The 19,702-nt window shown below is 41.0% G+C and overlaps 1 protein-coding gene across 1 annotated transcript in view; it reads right to left on the bottom strand.

Moving 5' to 3' along the window:
- The window catches only part of LYST (lysosomal trafficking regulator), a 79,967-nt gene that overhangs the window by 24,947 nt on the left and 35,318 nt on the right, over nucleotides 1-19,702 (bottom strand). Inside the window, exons 20-36 of the mRNA XM_033144325.1 lie at nucleotides 19,008-19,145; nucleotides 17,152-17,350; nucleotides 15,598-15,729; nucleotides 12,341-12,977; nucleotides 11,031-11,208; nucleotides 9,762-9,931; nucleotides 8,402-8,632; nucleotides 7,475-7,641; nucleotides 7,211-7,363; nucleotides 5,497-5,688; nucleotides 4,561-4,739; nucleotides 3,666-3,872; nucleotides 3,403-3,579; nucleotides 2,995-3,071; nucleotides 2,145-2,333; nucleotides 1,232-1,377; nucleotides 386-482 (exon numbers count right to left, since the gene is read on the bottom strand). Coding sequence (XP_033000216.1) covers nucleotides 386-482; nucleotides 1,232-1,377; nucleotides 2,145-2,333; nucleotides 2,995-3,071; nucleotides 3,403-3,579; nucleotides 3,666-3,872; nucleotides 4,561-4,739; nucleotides 5,497-5,688; nucleotides 7,211-7,363; nucleotides 7,475-7,641; nucleotides 8,402-8,632; nucleotides 9,762-9,931; nucleotides 11,031-11,208; nucleotides 12,341-12,977; nucleotides 15,598-15,729; nucleotides 17,152-17,350; nucleotides 19,008-19,145 — 3,269 coding nt within the window. The remainder of the gene's footprint in view (nucleotides 1-385; nucleotides 483-1,231; nucleotides 1,378-2,144; nucleotides 2,334-2,994; nucleotides 3,072-3,402; nucleotides 3,580-3,665; nucleotides 3,873-4,560; nucleotides 4,740-5,496; nucleotides 5,689-7,210; nucleotides 7,364-7,474; nucleotides 7,642-8,401; nucleotides 8,633-9,761; nucleotides 9,932-11,030; nucleotides 11,209-12,340; nucleotides 12,978-15,597; nucleotides 15,730-17,151; nucleotides 17,351-19,007; nucleotides 19,146-19,702) is intronic.

Consider the following 19,702-nt stretch of genomic DNA (forward strand, 5'->3'; position numbering starts at 1 on the left):
AGAGAAAATGGTTCTTGATCACCAGGAACCAATTCTCACTTTGAACAGGAAAGTGGGTACCGGTATTTGCAATCCTGAATTTTGCCAATTCTTCCTTAGATGAAGGGCAGCATCCAATGAAGCATGGCAATAACTTCTAGGTGCACAACAGAATTTTGCCCCCTCTCCCCACATGCCCCCTAATTCTGTCCTTGAGGTTTCCCCAACCCTCTAGACTAGAGCATATCTGGCGAAGGCACAGGAAGCATCCAGAGAGAGGTATGGGAGCAGAAGTTCCCTTGTGCTACTGGAACCGCTTTCTTGGATACCGTCCAAAGTTCCTTTGTCACTTTTTACGCAGATGGTCAAGCTATGCAAAAGCTTTTTCTCTCCAATTCAAACTAACCTTATATGCTCACTGGCAGCTTTATCTTTTACAGTAGAAGAGTGAGAAGAATGTGTTTTGTCTTCGAAGAGATACGACAGAGGGGGTTTAATAACCTCTATTAAAAAAACACAAAACAAAAAATTAATTTTTGCAACGTTTAAGAGACAGGTAATAGGAACCCTAGAGAATATTCATAGAATCATAGAGTTGGAAGAGACCACAAGGGCCATCCAGTCCAACCCCCTGCCAAGCAGGAAACACCATCAAAGCATTCCTGACAGATGGCTGTCAAGCCTCTGCTTAAAGACCTCCAAAGAAGGAGACTCCACCACACTCCTTGGCAGCAAATTCCACTGCCGAACAGCTCTCACTGTCAGGAAGTTCTTCCTAATGTTTAGGTGGAATCTTCTTTCTTGTAGTTTGAATCCATTGCCCTGTGTCCGCTTCTCTGGAGCAGCAGAAAACAACCTTTCACCCTCCTCTATATGACATCCTTTGATATATTTGAACATGGCTATCATATCAACCCTCAACCTTCTCTTCTCCAGGCTAAACATACCCAGCTCCCTAAGCCGTTCCTCATAAGGCATTGTTTCCAGGCCTTTGACCATATTAAAGCATACTGTCAGGGGACCACCAGGAGGCAGCTACGAGCCCGAAGGGCTCTCTGATGCTGAGGTCTCTGAGCACCGCCAGGGGAGCCCGGAAACATTGCAAGGCAGCGACGGACAGGAACAGACTGAATGGCAGCATGGACTGTTTCTCTCTCTTGTACATATCTTTATAATAAAATGCCGTAAATATACAGCTCTGGAGTTGTTAGTGTTTCCCACGAGTAACGACCCACAACGTCCTAACACATACCTTCAAATTTCTGCCTGTCTTTGAGAAGATACTTATTTGGAATAGTTAAGTAGCACCTCTGCAAACGCCGCCTCTCTCTGTTGGGGCCTTCTGTCGGATCTAGTTGCCAAGATGTTGGGTAGGAGCTTGGTTCATACCAGAGTGCTCTGAAAGAAGCAGCATTTTGTCAGGGATTAGGTGCCATCTCACTGCTGTTTTAAAACAGCGGTGCAAATTTCAAAACTCAGTTCTGAAGAGCCTCAAAATATTCAAAAAGTACAGTTACGCTACTCATAGATAAAAAGTACTCTTAAGGTACTGAAAACGGAGGGTGGGTATAATTTTGAGGAACTAGGAAATCAATTTGGTCCAGCTTTCAGTGACCTGCAGTAAAATGTGTTTTTATTCCATTAACTCATCCTGATTTTTGAGGGCATGTTAGAAGAAGTCTAACTTTACATCCTGCATGTATTCTCTGTAAGAATAGTATCACTCTTTCCTTGAAGATTGGGGGGGGGGGGAGAGCGAGGCAGACACTCATATGTTCCCAAACACTTTGCTACTAATTCATTCATCAATTTTGTAGACACACAATGGCATAGTTCACATGCAACCTCAAACTATGGTTTTGCGCTATGCAGACAAGCCTTTGCAAGTCCAAGTCAAGTGACCAAGATGTGCTCTCTCCCTCTCTCTCTACCTCCTCCTGCACAACCAGGAGGAGAGCTGCCAAGATTACTTGATTAGTACAGTCAATAATGAAATCTTATAGCTCAAGACACCTTCTTTAGAAGTTCAGTAAAATGGCATTAAGTCATAAATGAGCAAATATTTTCTATATGTATTTCAGATCATTTTCTTTGGAGATAAGAGACGAACACAGGAACAGCCTCTCATATCTTGAAAGGGAGATTGCCACAGTGAAGTTGCTTACCTATCATGTGTTAATTGCTGAATAAGCTCCTGCCAGTGTCTGCTAGCACTTAAGTCTGTTTTATACATTCCTCTGATGTGATGAATCACCTTCTTTCTTTCTATTCCTTGGGACAGAGACACAGCCTGGGTGATATCTCCAGCTGCTTTAGAAATGTCCTTCGACTTTGCATCCAGGCGCTGAAAGAGACTGAATAAGCAAATCAATTTAAAAGGATTATCAGCTGTCTATGTTTAATAAGAATAAGTCCAAATACTGCTAGGAACATGACCAATTTATGGGTGGATCCAGGCATTCAAGTCTTATTCACTTATATGACAGGAATACTAAATTACTAAAACTTGGTAGGAACAGATTATCTGTCAACACAGCATTCATATGGCTAAAGCAACTATTTCATGTTTCGGAATCTGAGACACAGTACAGTGTAGCTTTAAAAAGTTAGCATGAAATACTTCTGTTTCAAGTTGGCCTCTGTTGGGGCAATGAGAGACCATTCAAGCACCAAGGCCATTCAAGCAGAAGACAGGGAGTGGAACTTGACATGGCCAAACACATGGAACTGTTGCTACTGGAAATTGCAAGCTTCTGTTGAGTTTGCCACCTCCTCCTCTGAAATGTGTCATTACGTGACGTGACACCATGACATACATTTTCATTTCTCTGTTTCACATCAATGGCTGCTATAAAGGTGGGTAGAAGTGGGAAAATGCATAGCATAACGCTACCTGATGTGCATTTCATTTGATGGCAGTGTTGGAATTTGGTAGAAACAAGATTGGGAATGGTGCTGCTTTTGGTGACAACTGCACACCTAATGCCATTCTTAATGAAAACAGGAACAACTTACGTTTGCCTATTATTAGCCATAGTCTTCTCCCAAGCAGCTTTGTTCACATCTTCTTCTGCCTCATATTTTTTTTGATCCTGACAAAAAATTGTTAGGAAAAAGATTTAGCGGCTCTTTTCTTTTCAGTTCCTTACCAGTATTTTCATATTTCTTGTATCAATGATTCATTTTAAAGCATTTTATAAGCTTCTCCTTTTTTATTATCATCAGAAAAATGTTACAGAAATCTCCAGAAAGCAATTGTTGTGGCACAAAAGCTAGCTCTCTCGACTGTTCTTCTCTCAGCTGATGTATGCATCTCTTAAACAGGGCAAAAGTGTGACGTCGTTCCCCCAGAGACCATTTCAATGACATTTAGTCAAATGAAGATCAATAAGGAAAATGATTGTACTGTATAGACTTACGCACCTCTCTCATAGCTTTTATAAGGTCTGGCTTTGGTGGTGCGTTGAGAGGAATATATTTGTAACCACAATGTTTCAATGCATTCATAAATACTCCCACTGCTAACTGATCTTCATTGGACAGCTGCTCCTTGTGATCATGCATTAACTCAAATAAGTAGAGAGAGAGTTTGGGCCCATGCTGAAAAGCAAAACAAAAAAATGAAAGTAATTGTTTTAAGGTCAATGGGTTTCTCATTCAGTGTTAAGAAGCACCACCATGCTTACTTGCAAAGTTGGACTTAGACAATCTCGCAAAATTTCCTGGTGGCTGATTTCAGATATGATCTCCAGAGTTTGCTTTCTCTCCTGTAAAGGCCGTGCTGGAGACAGAGCATGCACAAGCAATCTTCCAAGCTGCACTCGAAATGTATCCTTACAAGACAAGAGAATTCTCTTCCACTGTTGCCTTGGGGTACTAGATCTACTTGTGCCCTAAAGAAATAAAAAAGTTAAGAAAACTTAACCAGATGCTTTTTTCCTAATCCGACAAATAAAGCCCCTGTTTGATTTTGTACATGAAACAAAATGCATAATGCACTGTCATTGAAAATTCCACCCCCTCTTGACCTGAATAAGGTTTCAGATATATATCCAGTGATTTTTTTTCTAAAAAAAAAATGTTTAGAGGTACTCTCATTTTCCTACTCAGATTGAAATACTGCCCCTCAATGAGGCCAAACTTAGATTCACAAAATGTTTAGGGGTATGCGTACCCCTGTGTACCCCCAGAAAAAAGCTCTGTATATGGAGGTAAAAGCCAAAAGTTTTAATAAACATGACTTCAATCAACAACAACAAACTATAACTGGATTGGGTTAAAAAGTTTTGGAATGTTTTAATACTGTTCAAGCTGACATATCAAATCCACATTGAACAGTTACTTAATAAGATGTACTTATTTAGAAACTGCATGCAAGTTCCAATATGAAACATATTCTGACCCCAAACCGAAATACACATGCACCCTAAGAGATATTTTTGACTTAAAGGTTAAAAGAGACCTGAGAAAATAAAGGGGGAAAACAAACTGTTAGGACTTGTATATCCAGAATACATAAAGGGGGATTGAGGTAGTGGAGACACCAGACTGCAGGAGATAACACCAAGCATGGTAACTTACAACAGATAATCCAATTCCTTCGATCATTATCTTCAAAATTTCTTTCAAGAAAGCAAATTTAAGGCTAGGTTGCTCCGGTTGCTCCTCCTTTTCTGCCTCTTCCATCTGTGAAACGGAAAGCCTACGCTGCACTGGGTCCTCCATTATGTCCAGCATATCAAGGCAGTTTTCAGAAAGCTCTGTATTTTTTTTTTTAAAAAAAAACATTTGTTAGGTCAGTGATAAAAATCAGATGATTCCAATCCAGAGCCACGTTCACCCTTTTTTAAGTGACACAAGTAATATCCACTATAATGTGTATAAAAATAAATTTATTCAAGCCTGTGTTGGGCTGAATTGTGCTGTAAGTTGGGAAAAAATCTCGTTACTGCTTCTCTCAATGTGTACTTTTCATGAATGTTAGAGTTTTGTAAGTCACCTTGCTAGGATAGTGTGCTCAGAGAGGTGCTTTAAGAACCATTTTAAATAATACTGCAGCAAATTACCGTGAGTTGTATCCAACAATGTCAAAGTAGATCCACTGAAATCAATGGATTTTATCAACATTGATTTCAATGGGTCTACTCCATACTGACTCCATATATTTCCCCACATTCTTGTTAGCTAATTTGTTTAATTTTACATCCTGAAAGTGTGGCCATTTCGTAAAACTCCAGGCAACAATTCCAATCTTTTGTCTGTCTAAAAAAAAAACATTAACACTTCTCATGTAAGCCAAGCAAGCCAGAAATGGAAATGCCTTCTCCAGTTTGGCAAAACCAATGCTATGTCCTAGTGGACTGCAAAGATTCAATTCAGGAAGTCGATAATATAGCTATTGGTAAATGGGATGAGTTTAAAGGTTGTTGTTGTTGTTATCATCATCATCATCATCATCATCACCCCGTCCATTTAACATAAAAAACTTCCTGATAATTTTTGAAGGAATATTATTACCTTGATACATGAACCTGTTGGTTGACAGAACAGTAATTCTCTGTAACCTCTGTGTAAGCTCTGCCTCGGTGGCACAAACAGGGTTGTCATTACTCATTCTTCGCTGCATCATCAAATTGAGCTCATCGCTTGCAATTGTACGCATTCTCATTACCAATGTGTCTGACTGAGCAAGAGAAAATTTTCTAGGTGCTTCAAAATGAAAAAGAAATATCAATAGAAAAAGAAGTATCAATAAAAGACCTATCGATTAAGAGCCCCAGCGCTACTGATAAAGTCTCTAGTGGTGATCAAAAGGAGGGAGACTTTCAATTTTCTTAGGAAAGGAGCACAAATGTTAGACGATTCATCAAAATGAACTAAAAAAGGCAGGGGGATCAGTCAGGCTAAGTGTCAAAACAGCTTCAATAAATCTAGCTGATTTACATATCATCAAAACATTTTTGATGACACGATGCTCTAAATCTAATTCTGCAAAAGCATTTCCTGAGAAATGTTTTTTCAGAATGAGCTGGTAGGCACAGCTACCATTACTGCACCTGTATCTGTAGGGAACGAACAGAAAGCAGATCCAAGAGGGGACAGGAGGGACGACTCAAAATTTAACAGACTGCAGGAGGAAGGCATCTGAAGTTGACCATAAGACAGGAAATGTTGTCTTGGTAGATGAGGAATAATGGAGTCTTTCATTGCAACTGAACCTTTGTTTTAAACAAAAAATATCAGTTTTATGTGACTAATCTAAAGTATATACATACTGCAAAGTCCTTTTACAGTGAAATAAAATAAAATCAGAGTTCAAAGAGAGTCTAGAAACAGGAAAAGCTGAACTGGCACTCCACTTTTGAAAATGGCAGTAGGCTATTGGGCTATCTAATATCCCAATAGGGTGAATTGAAGGAGATCAAATGTGCCCACGGATATGTCTACACTAGCTGTTTTTTGAACTCATAACTAAATAACGAAGACCAGGTGCAGTCTAGGGATGGAGAGCATGCCCATTTTGGATTCTCATAGCTCTTCATTTTTCTAACCTTAGCGTTCGAATCAAGTCCTCATGAAAAATTGTTATCATCTGGGTGCTCATTTTTCCTAGCATACCTATTTTTGCAAACAACCTTCCCTAATATAATGCACATATAATGTAAGTCATTTTTGCACTTACGTGCATTTTAATGCACACTTTCCCCTAATACATGCATCTTTGTACACATTTTTTGCTGTACAACTGTATTACAAAATTTAGAAATGCACAAAAGGAAGGCTTGCATATTGTTTCAGGAAAGGGAAATTTGGTACACTTTTCATGAGAACTGAACATGATTTCTCCACTATCTTTAGTCAGTACCCCATCCTGAGTCCTGTCTCTGATCAATGCTCCTCTTCCAGATTTGTCATGTTCTTTATGTGGTCCAAAAAAGTCTGCCTCTCCCTAGCCAGTGTCCTGCTGGTCCTCCTCAATATGAAAGGGGCACCCAATTATCTGTGCACACATGCATGTTGTCATTTAACTGAACCGGTTCAAAATTACATGCCCCAATCCTGCTTTGCAAAGTCCCCAATAACAACATTCACTCATGGGAAACTTGGACATTTTAAAAGAACGCCTCCACAATGGGATAGGTTTCCCTTCAAATTACAACCAGGGACTTCTAATTTCAAAAAAAAAAGGAAAAAGAAAAAGAAACAACCTGTTCTGAATTTCATTACTCACCAGCGATGCTCTGACGTTTTTGCAATAGAACCTGCTGATGAAAAGGAATTAACTGGGACGAATTGCTTAGATCTTCTGGGTCTTGATTTGCTGCAGTTTTTATGAACTCAATGCCTGCTTGTAGGACTTTGAACTGCAAAGCAATGGCCATATCTGAAAGGAAGAGATCAAACGAACAAGCATTTCTTCAAACTGTGAAATCGTTAAAATAAATAAAAAAAGTTACTTTTTTAGTACATTCACGCAAAGGAACTTGCGACATACTCTGTGTTCTTTCGTTCTTGCTGTTCTGAAGATGTCCGAGTAACACCATGAGATCTTCAATAATCCGAAAGTACTGGGAACCTGAAGAGCTGCAGGCATGGATTGTCACTGCTACGAGTAACTGCTGTATATCACACACAAGTAGCCTGTAGTCGTTTGAGATGCTGCTGCAAAGGAAGTTAAATCATTCACTTGAATTCCATTGTTTTGATAAGAACGACTCACATATTCAGCGCCAACTAACCTGTATCTACCCTAATCCCATTATTTGCTTGGCGATTCCTGACCTTCCCATCCGATACTTAATTTATACCTGTACATCTAACTAAGAACCGTAAGCTTTCTAGGAAATGTCCATCGAAATATGTTCATCCGGTACAATGACCAGCACATTCTAAACAAATGTTTATAACAGCATTCAAAGCTTAAAAAATTGAACACAGGAAACCCTATAACAGGGGTCAGCAAACTTTTTGAACAGGGGGCCAAGTCCACTGTCCCTCAGACCTTGAGGGGCGGATGGCGGACTATATTTTGAAGAAAAAAATGAACGAATTACTATGCCCCACAAATAACCCAGAGATGTATATTAAATAAAAGGACACATTCTGCTCATGTAAAAACACACTGATTCCCGGACTGTCCACAGGCTGGATTTAGAAGGTGATGGGGTTGGATCCAGCCCCCGGGCCTTAGTTTGCCTACCCATGCCCTATAAGAAGGACCTGTTATGCTAAGATAATAAGCACTCTCTTTGGCAACATAATTTATTAGACCCATTACTAATTTAAGAATGGAAATGTGCTCCCCCGGCACTTGCTTACTGCTTCTTGGGAAAAGACTGCCTGCTACTTGAACAAAAACTAGACTAGAGCAATCTATACAGTGCAGCAATTCTAAAACAGTACGGACTAATCCATCACTTACTTGGCTTCTAACCCGTTGAGAGCTGCTAAAGTGTTGCACAGTGCATATAGCAAGCCATTATCTAGCAGCATGTCTGCCATTTTAGAACAGGAGTTTATTATTTGCATCAGGAAACAGAAGGAGTTATGCAGCAGGATGCTATCGTAGAGGGAGTTCTCTATGAGCCCCAGAACCGGTATCACGCACCACTTTTGGAAAAGTCCAGCACTTTTCACGTCTTCTAAATCAAAGCTGTTAAAAGGGGAGTGGGAAGCAATCTATAATGCAACTTTAAATATACAACAACAACAACAATCAACCCACATCTTATTGACCTTTCTGTGTTAGGCTATTAGAAGCAAGGTGGAACTTGGATTTACAAATTCATATGCGGTTAGTTCAGTCATAACAAGGTATGTGGACGAAATCAAACTCTGGCACAGAATAGCATCGTGATTGGACACACAGCACTATCCTAAGTACTTAATTTGCTAGCCTAACAAGTCCTGGGATTTAATAATAAGAGACAACAAATTCAGTTCAGCTTCTGTATTACAGGACAGAGAAAAATCACAGCAGTAGAAAAACTAAAAATCTTATTGGCTATGATAAACCCTACTGGCTGTGATAAATGCTTCTGCAGCTGGCACCATCATGAACACGAAGGCAGAAAAAACCTTTGCTATAAATAAAATAACTTGGCCACAAACAGAGACTTTCATACACTGCAAGGATTAGTAGTGAAACAATTAGATCATGGGTGGAAAACCTTCCATGCTTTTCTTTCTTTTCCTTCCCTTTTTAAAGCTAGTAGACTCTCAGTAGTAGAACTAAACCCTCAGGGTCCCTTCCAATTCTGTGATTCTCCTGGAGCCTGCCTACACCTACACCTACACATGCACACACACACAAACACACACACACACACACACAGAGAGAGAGAGAGAGAGAGAGAGAGAGAGAGAGAGAGTCTTGCCCATGATATCTTCAAAATTGGGAGACAATCTGGAGAAGTTTTTGCGCATGTAAAGGGGGAGGGGAGGAAATTAAAGAGCTGTTTCACCAATGGAACACTATTAGCGCTGCTTTGGATACAACCAAATGAGCCTAATCTGGCCAAATACAACACACAGTACAAAACAAGGAGTGTATATTTCACAAAACAAAATAAGGATTGATGAAATGGTTTTCTTTGAGGTGCGCTAATGGAAATGGAGTTCTTATGAACTGTTTATAGCATAAATTGATTTATTCTGAGTGGGCCTTTGCAGGGAGATGAAGGCACTTGGCAAGCAATTTATATTTGCCAACAGCATACAGCCCAATTTTTAGCTCAGCAAAAAATAATTTAATCTATAGAGGAGAAAAAAGTAGTAGTTACTCTTCATCAAGACCGACTGATCGACCAAACAGCATTTCCATGAAGCATTCCATAAGTTCTTGAGTGCCTTGGTGAAGATACAACTGGTTAGCTAACAAAGAGAAACCACGATTCTTCAGGAACTTCTCCTTTTGTTCCCTGGTTGCTCTGCTGAAATACGTGTCCAAAAGCTGAGGGAACAGAAGAATGATTTTAAGTTATTCATTATGAAATTATTTTTCTAAAACTATTTAAGGTAGCAATCATGCCATTGCTTGTGGCGGTGAATTCCATATACATATTTAATACAATTATACTTTATATATATTATACTTATTTCCCACTCTTGCATGGGAATTCTGGTGGCTTCCCATTCAGAGAACAGAAGATATATATAACAATGCTCAGGGCCGGATGAGGCCCAAAGCTACTGAAGGTAATGGGGCCCTTTATATGTCTAGCTGGTCTTTGTCAACAACAAATTGCCGTTTTTTGTGTGTTGAATATATGCTATATGGTAATTTATGGACGTAATAGGTATCTAAAGCTATTTGCACATAACAAATAGGAGCCTACACAACACAAAACACTGTTGCTGTATGTAGGTTTTATTTTATTTGTTTTTTATCTTATATTTTGGAAATGTACTTCCAGTGGATTTTTTTTTTACTTTAAATTTTTGGGGGGACCCAAGAGAGTGGGGCCCTAAGCTACAGCTTGTTTAGCATATACAGTGGTGCCCCGCTAGTCGAATGCTTCGCTAGACGAAAAACTCGCTAGACGAACGGCATTCGTCTAGCGGAAGCTGCCCCGCAAGACGAAAAAGTCAATGTGGCTGCCTTGCAAGACAATTTTTTTCCTTTTTCTTTTTGTCTAGCGAAAACCGCGATTTGCATTGGTGCTTCGCTAGACGAAAAAATTGCTAGATGAAAATACTCGCAGAACGAATTATTTTCGTCTAGCGAGGCACCACTGTACGTAAATCCGGCACAGACAACGCTGCATGATCATGTGCCATTCACTGGCATTCATTCATTTTATAAGTTTTCATTTTATAAACTACTTTTTATACCATATTCTAAAACCTACAGCTAGTCAACTTCATTGGGTGTCCCCTATTTTTAGTATTATGGTAGTGGGAGTGAGAGAAGATGTTCAGAAAAGGTCCTTAGTTACATCTTTGGTTGTGACCCATGAGATTGCTTAACCAGTTTAATCAGGCCGCAAATGTGTATATTATACTTTTACACACACACACACACACAAAAAACAAACAAACATTTTTCCTACTTTAATAACTCCTTGTTGTATGAGAGCAGACGGATGGTTCACAAGAACTATGAGAACATCTGGCTGAATAAGCTTGTCCATCACATCTTGAAGCATGACATCCGGCAAGATCAAAAGTACTCTCCTCAAGAGCTGATAAAAACCACAGCATACAAGTACGAGACAGTCGTCTGTTGATCTGATTGGAAGAAGAGAGTTTATTACTAAGATGCCCTTTGTATTTATTGTTGCATAGTAGTAGAAGATTGTAGCCATTGCCAGAATGAGTGGGGACTAGAACAGGCATAGGCAAATTCAGCCCTCCAGATGTTTTGGGACTACGATTCCCATCATCCCTGACCGCTGGTCCTGTTAGCTAGGGATCATGGGAGTTGTAGTCCCAAAACATTTGGAGGGCCGAGTTTGCCTATGCCTGGACTAAAATGTAACAAGAAGAATGGTAATCCACTTGCTTCTGCCTCAACTGCACCATGTCTTACACCCAGTAGAAGAGAATGAATCTGTTTAACAGAAGGTTATCTTAAGTTAATAGCTCCACTCTTTATGTAAAACTCTGAAGCATGAGTCCTATCCAAAAGAAAAGTTCTCATATGTAATTCATGGACACAATCCCATGGAGAATTGTGTCTTGTGTAGTGGCAGTACACCTCTATGCTCTGTTACAGTTGCCCGAGAAACTGCAGTTGCTGAAATTACCACTACAGTAGAAGAAATTAATCCAGACTACATGCACGCATGCATACATACAGACAGGCAGTATTTTTGTCTGTGTGGCTGAATATCAAGTGGTTTATCGTGTCCCCAAGGTCCTGCAAAATAGGTCCATTTCACACATATATAAAACAGGCCATTCTTATATGTCCCCTGCTGCAATTCTGTGATCCCAAATGGCTTTTGTGACCCTCCCAAACTTGTCCTTAAAAAAAAGAGGCCATAGCAATTTCTACACTTTGCCCATGCCTACTTGCTATGAACCCAAGGGTTGACCATGGATCCGTGCAGCCCTCAGTTCCATAAAGGTTAACCGCTCTTGTTCTAAGGCAGTTGTGGGGAACAGTTTGGCTCTCCAGCTGCTGATGAACTACAACTCCCATCAGCCCCAGCAAGCATTGTAGTTGGGATAATGGGAGCTGTAGTTCACCAACATCTGGAGGACCTGAGGTTGCCCACATCTGTTCTGAGGGATTATTCACCTAATATTTTGGAGCTACTTTTGTCCACAAAATCAGCCAAGCGAAATTCAGTTCTTTCCAAGTGAAAACTGCATGAACCTACAGACGTGAGAATTATAAACTTTCACAACTACTTACCTATCAGCAGTGCTTTCGGATTTCAGAGGAGCCTGTTTGCTAGTCGAGGAAAAGGCGAGGTGTTCCCAGTTTTCAGAAGCTACACTCCTATCAGCTAGGCTTGGCCAACGAGCAATAGTGGATCCACTATGAGCAGAAAAGGCTAATCCCAAACCTGCAAAGTTGCCATGACTTTTCTGAAAGGTAGACAACCCTTTCAGATTGTCAGGACGCCTCAGGGACAATGCAGGTGCAGCGCCATCTTCACTAGATCTCATTCCTGTGTTTGCTTCTTGGTTCTCAGAAGGCTGGTCCAACATTTCCACGTCTTCCTTTGAAATATCAAACGTCTCAGCAGAAGTCAACTCTCCCACATTTACAACTGTTTTTGCAGATTCACAGCTACTGAGTAAATGCGACTCCTGCATCATTTTAAAGACCTCCAAGCTCTTAACAAAATTATTTTTATGCAGTAGCTCATCTACGTCAGTCTTTCGAAGTATATTCAAGTTCTCAACACTGCTGCCCATGTTCCCGCAGAACCCTTTTCGGTGCATTTGTGGAGAGGAAGTGAGAGATGTTGGTAAGCTTTTACACCGCCGGTTAGGTGCCTGAGGAACTGCTGTCTGTAGTTCTCTGATTTCAGAAGAATCATTTCCTGAGAAAACAAATACGGCAAGTGCTATTCTCAATTTTTTTTTTTTAACTTCAGTCTATAATGAAAATATTACAGTGGAACCTTGGTTCTCCAACTGAATCTGTTCCGGGAGTCCATTCAACTCCCAAAACGGTTTGAGAACCAAGGCGCGACTTCCAATTGGCTGCAGAAAGCTCCTACAGCCAATCAGAAGCTGCGGAACCCACCCTGGGCATTCGGCTTCCGAAAAAATGGCTACTAGCAGCTGGAGGTAGCAAAGCTTCTGAACACCAGTTGCTGGAAATCATGGGAGAGGAGAGAGCTCTTGTGTTCATGTACTGCTCCCTGGTTTCCCACAGGTATCTGGTTGGCCATTGTGAGAACAGGATGCTGGACTAGATTGGCCACTGGCTTGATCCACCACGTTCTTCTTATGTTCTTAAGGCCCACAAAGTGCTTCTGGAGAAAACCTAATACTGTTCTTTGCCCATTATTTACTGTAAATTCACACTCATGTACACTATGGGTAAGAGACCACAGATCTGTTCCAAACATTTGTTTGTTAACATGTATTGTGTTCCTAAAGCAGAGGCTCTACAGCATAAGTCAGGACCTTTATTTTTATTTTTATTTTTTTAAGTCAGGACCTTTATAAAGAAAAGACTATATTTCATAAGAGTTACCACCAACAAGCTACCGGAGAACATCCATTTCTTGAAAAGGTTTCCTGCTGCATTATAATTAATGTCAGCTAAATATAGGCTGTTAATTGGTTTTGCACACAAAGTGCTCATACAGCATTTTATATCATTTTGTTGTTGTTCAGTCGTTCAGTCGTGTCCGACTCTTCGTGACCCCATGGACCAGAGCACGCCAGGCACGCCTATCCTTCACTGCCTCCCGCAGTTTGGCCAAACTCATGTTAGTAGCTTCGAGAATACTGTCCAACCATCTCATCCTTTGTCGTCCCCTTCTCTTTTATATCATGCCTCCAAAGTAATATGGATGTCACACGTGTCTTCTGAGTCATGCTTCAGTACACAAGGCAAGCAGTACCAGGACTTGTAGGAAATACTTCAGAAGTCCTAAATACAGAATGTTCCAGGACTACACTGGTCTTGGGCATAGAATATCTGTGTAATTTGACATTTCTGTGGCTGTTTATGGTGTGAAGGCTGCCATAAACAGATTTGCCCAGCACACTTCCCACCAGATGTCAGCAGAGCTGAAACACAGTCGGCAGTGAAGCAAGCAGAATTGGCCTTGAGTCTTGATTGATCAGCAGCACAAGACTGTTCTAGGTAGATTACTTTAAGTGTAGGTTGCTGTATACAGAGACCGCTGTGGATCCCCACAGCAGCAGATCTGCTTGCATCCTCTCAGCAGACCAAAACCGAAACTCTCAGTTGCTCACATAATGCCATGTGCATGTGCATGATTTCACTTTCTTATCTCGCAGCTGTGTAAACAATCCAGCTTCACAGCCAGACCTTGTATTACATACAGAAACTCACAGAGACAGTTTTCTGAAAACGAATGACCAATATCCCCAAACAATTTCCGCACTGAAGAGAGAAGTGGAAGTGCAAGATCTCATCTCAGTATCTTCCAAATTGCACATGCACACTCACTACACTTTTGGAAATGCACATGCTTCATTCATCACTATGGGTGGTATGCAACTATGTTTTACTGAGAGTAGATCTACTGGAATTAATGGCGCTAATTTGTGTTTATTAATTTCAGTGGATCCACTCTAAGTAAAATGTAGCTGAATATCACCCCTTGCTTTCAATTTCTATTTTTTACAAGCGTTAAATATCAGACACCCTTAAATTAATGTTAGAAGTTCCTACATCTCTGTTAGGAAAACATTCTTGGGTTCCAGAATTTTCTTTAGTGTGTAGGAGTGGCACTCTAGGCTTGATTGGTGTCAGCTGGAGGTGCAAACAAAGGGAGGAAGTTGCAGGCTGCAATTTCCGCACAAGGAAAGCGCGCGCGCACACACACAGTCAGCACTCACGCTGACAACAGGGTTGGAAGTAAGACAATGTGTGCTGCTGAAACGGTGAGTTTTGCTGTGTCAGGATTGTTAATTACTGGACTGAGATTATACTGTGCTGGAGAGATAAAGGAATGTATACTGTGCTGGAGAGATAAAGATTGTATGTAATAGTAACAGAAGTGCTTGTGCAACTAGTCAAGCAATAAAGAAGCTCTTGACTGTGAATTTGAGTATGACTCCTGTTCTTGTCCTCTGCCTCTGGGGAAAACTCTGCTACAAACAGTAAGAAGTGGTTTTACTGAGGTGCTACCACACAAGCAGCAAAGCACAGTGGAAGTGTGTGGGCGGTTACCTCTAATAATCTGCTGTAGGCTATTCCCATGTCCATCAGGCACCAAACATTAGCAAGAGATTTGCCAACAATTCTGCCAAGGCTGGATTCACATAGCATTAGGCAGCCTTGTTTGCAATGTGCACCCTGCTCTAGCTTTCTCTCCTAAGGCAAGCCAGGAACAGTGTATCTACTTCACCACCACAGCTGTCTACACCAGCCTGAATCAGTCCCTTTAAGCTTCTATGCTGCAGTTCTCACTTCACTGTAACTTGGGAAGCTCAGGTCTTGTGCCAATTACTTACTTTCTTGACAAACGGCTGAAAATCCAGTTGGACTTGCAATTGCCAGTGCTGGACTGTCAATAGATTTTCCACCACTGCTGGAATTCCTCAAATACATAATGGATTGGACCTTCTCTTGGAAAATGTTGCCATCTAAAAAAAGCAAACAAGGGAATTTAACATCTCAGAAGATTTCATTCCTTGCACAGAATTTAAGTGGAGACATTGAACTATGCTAAATCTTGACCAGTAATGTGATTCATCAGAGCCCCTCTGAACAAACAAATTAGAGGGTGTTGACAAAGATGCAGTGTAATCCTGTGTGTATTTATTCATAAGAACATCTTACCAAGCTCAACGACACTCTCTACAAACCTACAGAATTAACTCTTCAGTGTCTGTACATGCAATAAAGACCTTCGGCTATAATTCTAATCAGGCTAGTAAGTAGCCCTCTTAATTTAATGGTACTTACTTCTAAAACAACAACAACAACATGCCTATCTATGACAGTTTATTGCAGCTGTAAAGAGATTAAGCATTCCACTCCTGCAATCCTTAAGAGACACACGAGTCTCTTAAGAGACGCATAGACCTGCCTCGCAAGCATTTCAGTAGCTAATATAATTCCCATCTTCAGAGGGAATGAGAAGGAAGAAGGGCAGCAGGAGCATTTAGGTGAAATAGTAAGCTTCCAGTGAACAGATTAAATTTAAGGGGTGCTTTAGTTGTGCAGCTTGAAAGAACTTATGTATCAACTGATTAGAACTTGCAGCTTTCCAGCAATCATTCACATGAGCATGAAAGCTAAAGTAAACCAAGTGTCCTCAAAGATCCTTCAAGAAGCTGTGTGGTCCTTTTAGCTTATGCACTATCCTGCTTCACATGAGACTACAGAACTAGGCATACAGTGGCTGAAGATGACATGAACTTTTATAGGCAAGATACTGATGAAGTACAACCTTGCTTGTGAAACAGCTAGTATCCAAGGTTCCAAATCACAGAGCAACTTTGAATAAGTCACTTTTTAAGGTTTCAAATCCTTTATCTCTAAAATCAGAAGATTTATTTTGCAGCTACAGTGGTACCCCGGAAATCGAACGGAATCCGTTCTGGAAGTCCGTTCGACTTCCAAAATGTTCAGAAACCAAGGCGCGGCATCCGATTGGCTGCAGGAAGCTCCTGCAGCCAATCGGAAGCCATGTCAGATGTTTGGGTTCCAAATAATATTCGCAAACCAGAACAATCACTTCAGGGTTTGCGGTGTTTGGCAGCCAAAATGTTCGATTCCCGACACGTTCGGGATCCAAGGTACAACTGTATTAGCTTTTTACAAATATGTCAAATATGTTGAACATCAAGCTCTGAATTCAATACAATAGGGCTGAGAGACTAAAAATCTGCAACCATAAACCAATCAGAATGCAAGTATGAATATAATCTTGGGAAACAAATCAAGAGTAGAAGCTATAAAACTAAGGGGGCAGGGATTGAAAAAAGGTAAGCTGCTATGTTTCTGTAGTATTAATATAGTTAGTTTCTTATTTTCTGATTCAGGTCAAAACAATACTTTACCTATGTGCAGGGAAAAGTAGAAGTCTCTGGGATTGTGACATACATATGTATTAGTAGGAGGGTGAACTGCTAAGAGGAAATTGAAGATCAGTGCCAGCAATTCCAGATCTGGGGGAGAACCAAGTACTTCTTCAATTATTTTCACAAATGATGTGCAAACTTCTGTAGGCATAGATGTGAAGTTTTCTTCTTCCTGCTCCTAAGAGAGAAACAAAGAGAGAAACAAATAGTGGCCTACAAAATCACAATTTCATTCTATGTACTGTTCAAGGATGTATATCTGACGAAACTGCATTCCTTTGTTTTACCTGTACTCACACTTCTAGGATACATGCACGTATAGCAGAGGGCATGTTACTACAGTATTATGTACAGCTGCTATTTATAGCCTTTTCCAAGAAATGGTCAGAAACCTCCCTGCTGGCCATGGTTTATATATCTCTTTCTGTCAGGGAACTGTCCCCAGCACAGCGCAGGGTGGTGGAAGGGCTCTCGGGATGTTACAGAGAGCCCCGGGCCCACCTGACCAGCAGCACCTCCTCTTCCAGCGGAGGAAACAGCGAGGTCTCCAGCGGGGAGGGGCAGGCAGCTCCGGGTCCTGAGAGCAGAGGCTCTGGGGAGGTTGGAGAGACCGTGCACTCCCCTCTCTCAGCGGGCGAGGAGGGAGACACGCCACTTCCGGCGCCCCAAGTGCGCAGAGGGGTGAAATGCAAGGAGGAGAGGCGGAGATATGGGATACCGAAACTCTTACGTTGGGGTCACAACCAGAAGGGGCCACTCCTGGATTCTGCGAGTGACTGTTACAGACATGAACGTGTAGCTCTACACTGTAAATAGCATGCACAATAAACCTCTTAAAAGACGGTTTGGAGTCTTGCCTGGTTACTCGCGAGCAACCACCCTACAAACATTACACTTTCAAAACAGGAGATTGAATCAGATCCACTGGCCCCTTCAAAATCTAGAATTTTTAGAAGTACCTGTAAGGTAATTACTCTGGGATGCCAATTTTCAACACAAGGTTTAGGATCAATTGACAATGTTACAAGCATGGTCCTGTAAACACTGGTATTATAGCTTGCAGCACTAAGCTCCACCCTAACTTGTGCGTGTGTGTGATCCAATGGAAACTTGATATCAAGCAATTTTGAAACCTAACGTAATGTGTATCTACTATCTACTATCTCAGATATAGCTGTCATCTGCATTAATTCCAATGAGGCATGAGGGACCTACAGACCAGGAAAGTAAGGGTGCATACTTTTTGTGGTGCAAGGTCATCTCATGTCCTGTTCAGATATACTTTCAAGGAGCAACATGAGTAGAAAAAGGCTGTGGAGCTATGTACCTGTACCCCCCTCCCCCAATCAACACATAGCTCTACTGGCTTCCACATGTTCTAGTGTAACTTCTACAGCAGGAGAACCTTTTCTAATTATGAAGGTTCCCCATTTGATTAAGCCACTCTGGAGTACTGGGGTTCTAAGTAGCACAGGAAGACTCCACTGGTAGAAAGGGCTACCTGTTGCAAATGTTACACCAGAACACCAGCAAAAGCCGCCTGATATCAGGGGTGGAGGTGTAACAGTTAAATAGGGCTTATGGCATTTGCAGATCTAACTAAAAGTCACACCATAAATCAGTTAGTGGCATCAGTGGAAGTTGGGAAAGCCGGATGGCTTTCACTATTCAACAGTTTCTGTTTCTGTTCAAAATCATTACTATCTGTAATATCTTTATTAATAGGGTTGGAGAAAGAGGGGGAGTGTGAGTCAGATGCTGTGAAGTATCATGCACATGTTCACTCTTACAGACAAGCACTTGAAACATTCAAAGCAAAGGTTGTGGTGCCTTACCTGCAGAACCTGGCATGTCAGCAGGAAGCGATGCACAACTTGAGCTTTGAGGAGCTGCTTAATGTTAAACGTCTGCTGCCAATGATCATCATGGATAAGGACTTCCAGAGCTGATAAGAGTGTTTCCCAAACACCTGGCTGCAAAAACAGTAGTAGTCTTAGGCACACACAAAATCAAAATGAAGTTAGAAGCAAGTTGCCATCAAAAGTGTATTGGCAATGCTGGTAGAATTAAAAAACTGTAGCCAGCAAGGCAACCCAAAACTTCAGAAATCTAGACTGTTAGTGGGATGTCAATGAAAAACATCCTGTGCGCTTGGCATAACAGCGGTCACGAATGCATGCAGGACTTACATTTTACATCTAGATAGCAGCAAAATATTTTGTTAGGCCTCCGTCTAAAGTACTATTAGCACCAGTCCAACATTTGAACCTGAATTCAGACCTGAAAACAATTGCGAATCAGAAGTTTGTACATGCTCCTGCTGAGGTTGTTTTTTGTAGTCAAACTTCTCTAATAGCCATTAAAAATTATGAAGATTATTCAGGAGGATGGGGCTTTTCTGCACTTTTAACTATTTCCTAAACACAGGCACAGGTGACAACTGCATCTTCTGCCTCCTGCCCCAGTCGTCTTCACAAAGCAGGGATGAGATACTGCAGAATGCTTACCTTCTCCAAGGTGCTCCTAAAAT

Source organism: Lacerta agilis, chromosome 3, assembly GCF_009819535.1.
Source record: "Lacerta agilis isolate rLacAgi1 chromosome 3, rLacAgi1.pri, whole genome shotgun sequence".
Taxonomy (NCBI): domain Eukaryota; kingdom Metazoa; phylum Chordata; class Lepidosauria; order Squamata; family Lacertidae; genus Lacerta; species Lacerta agilis.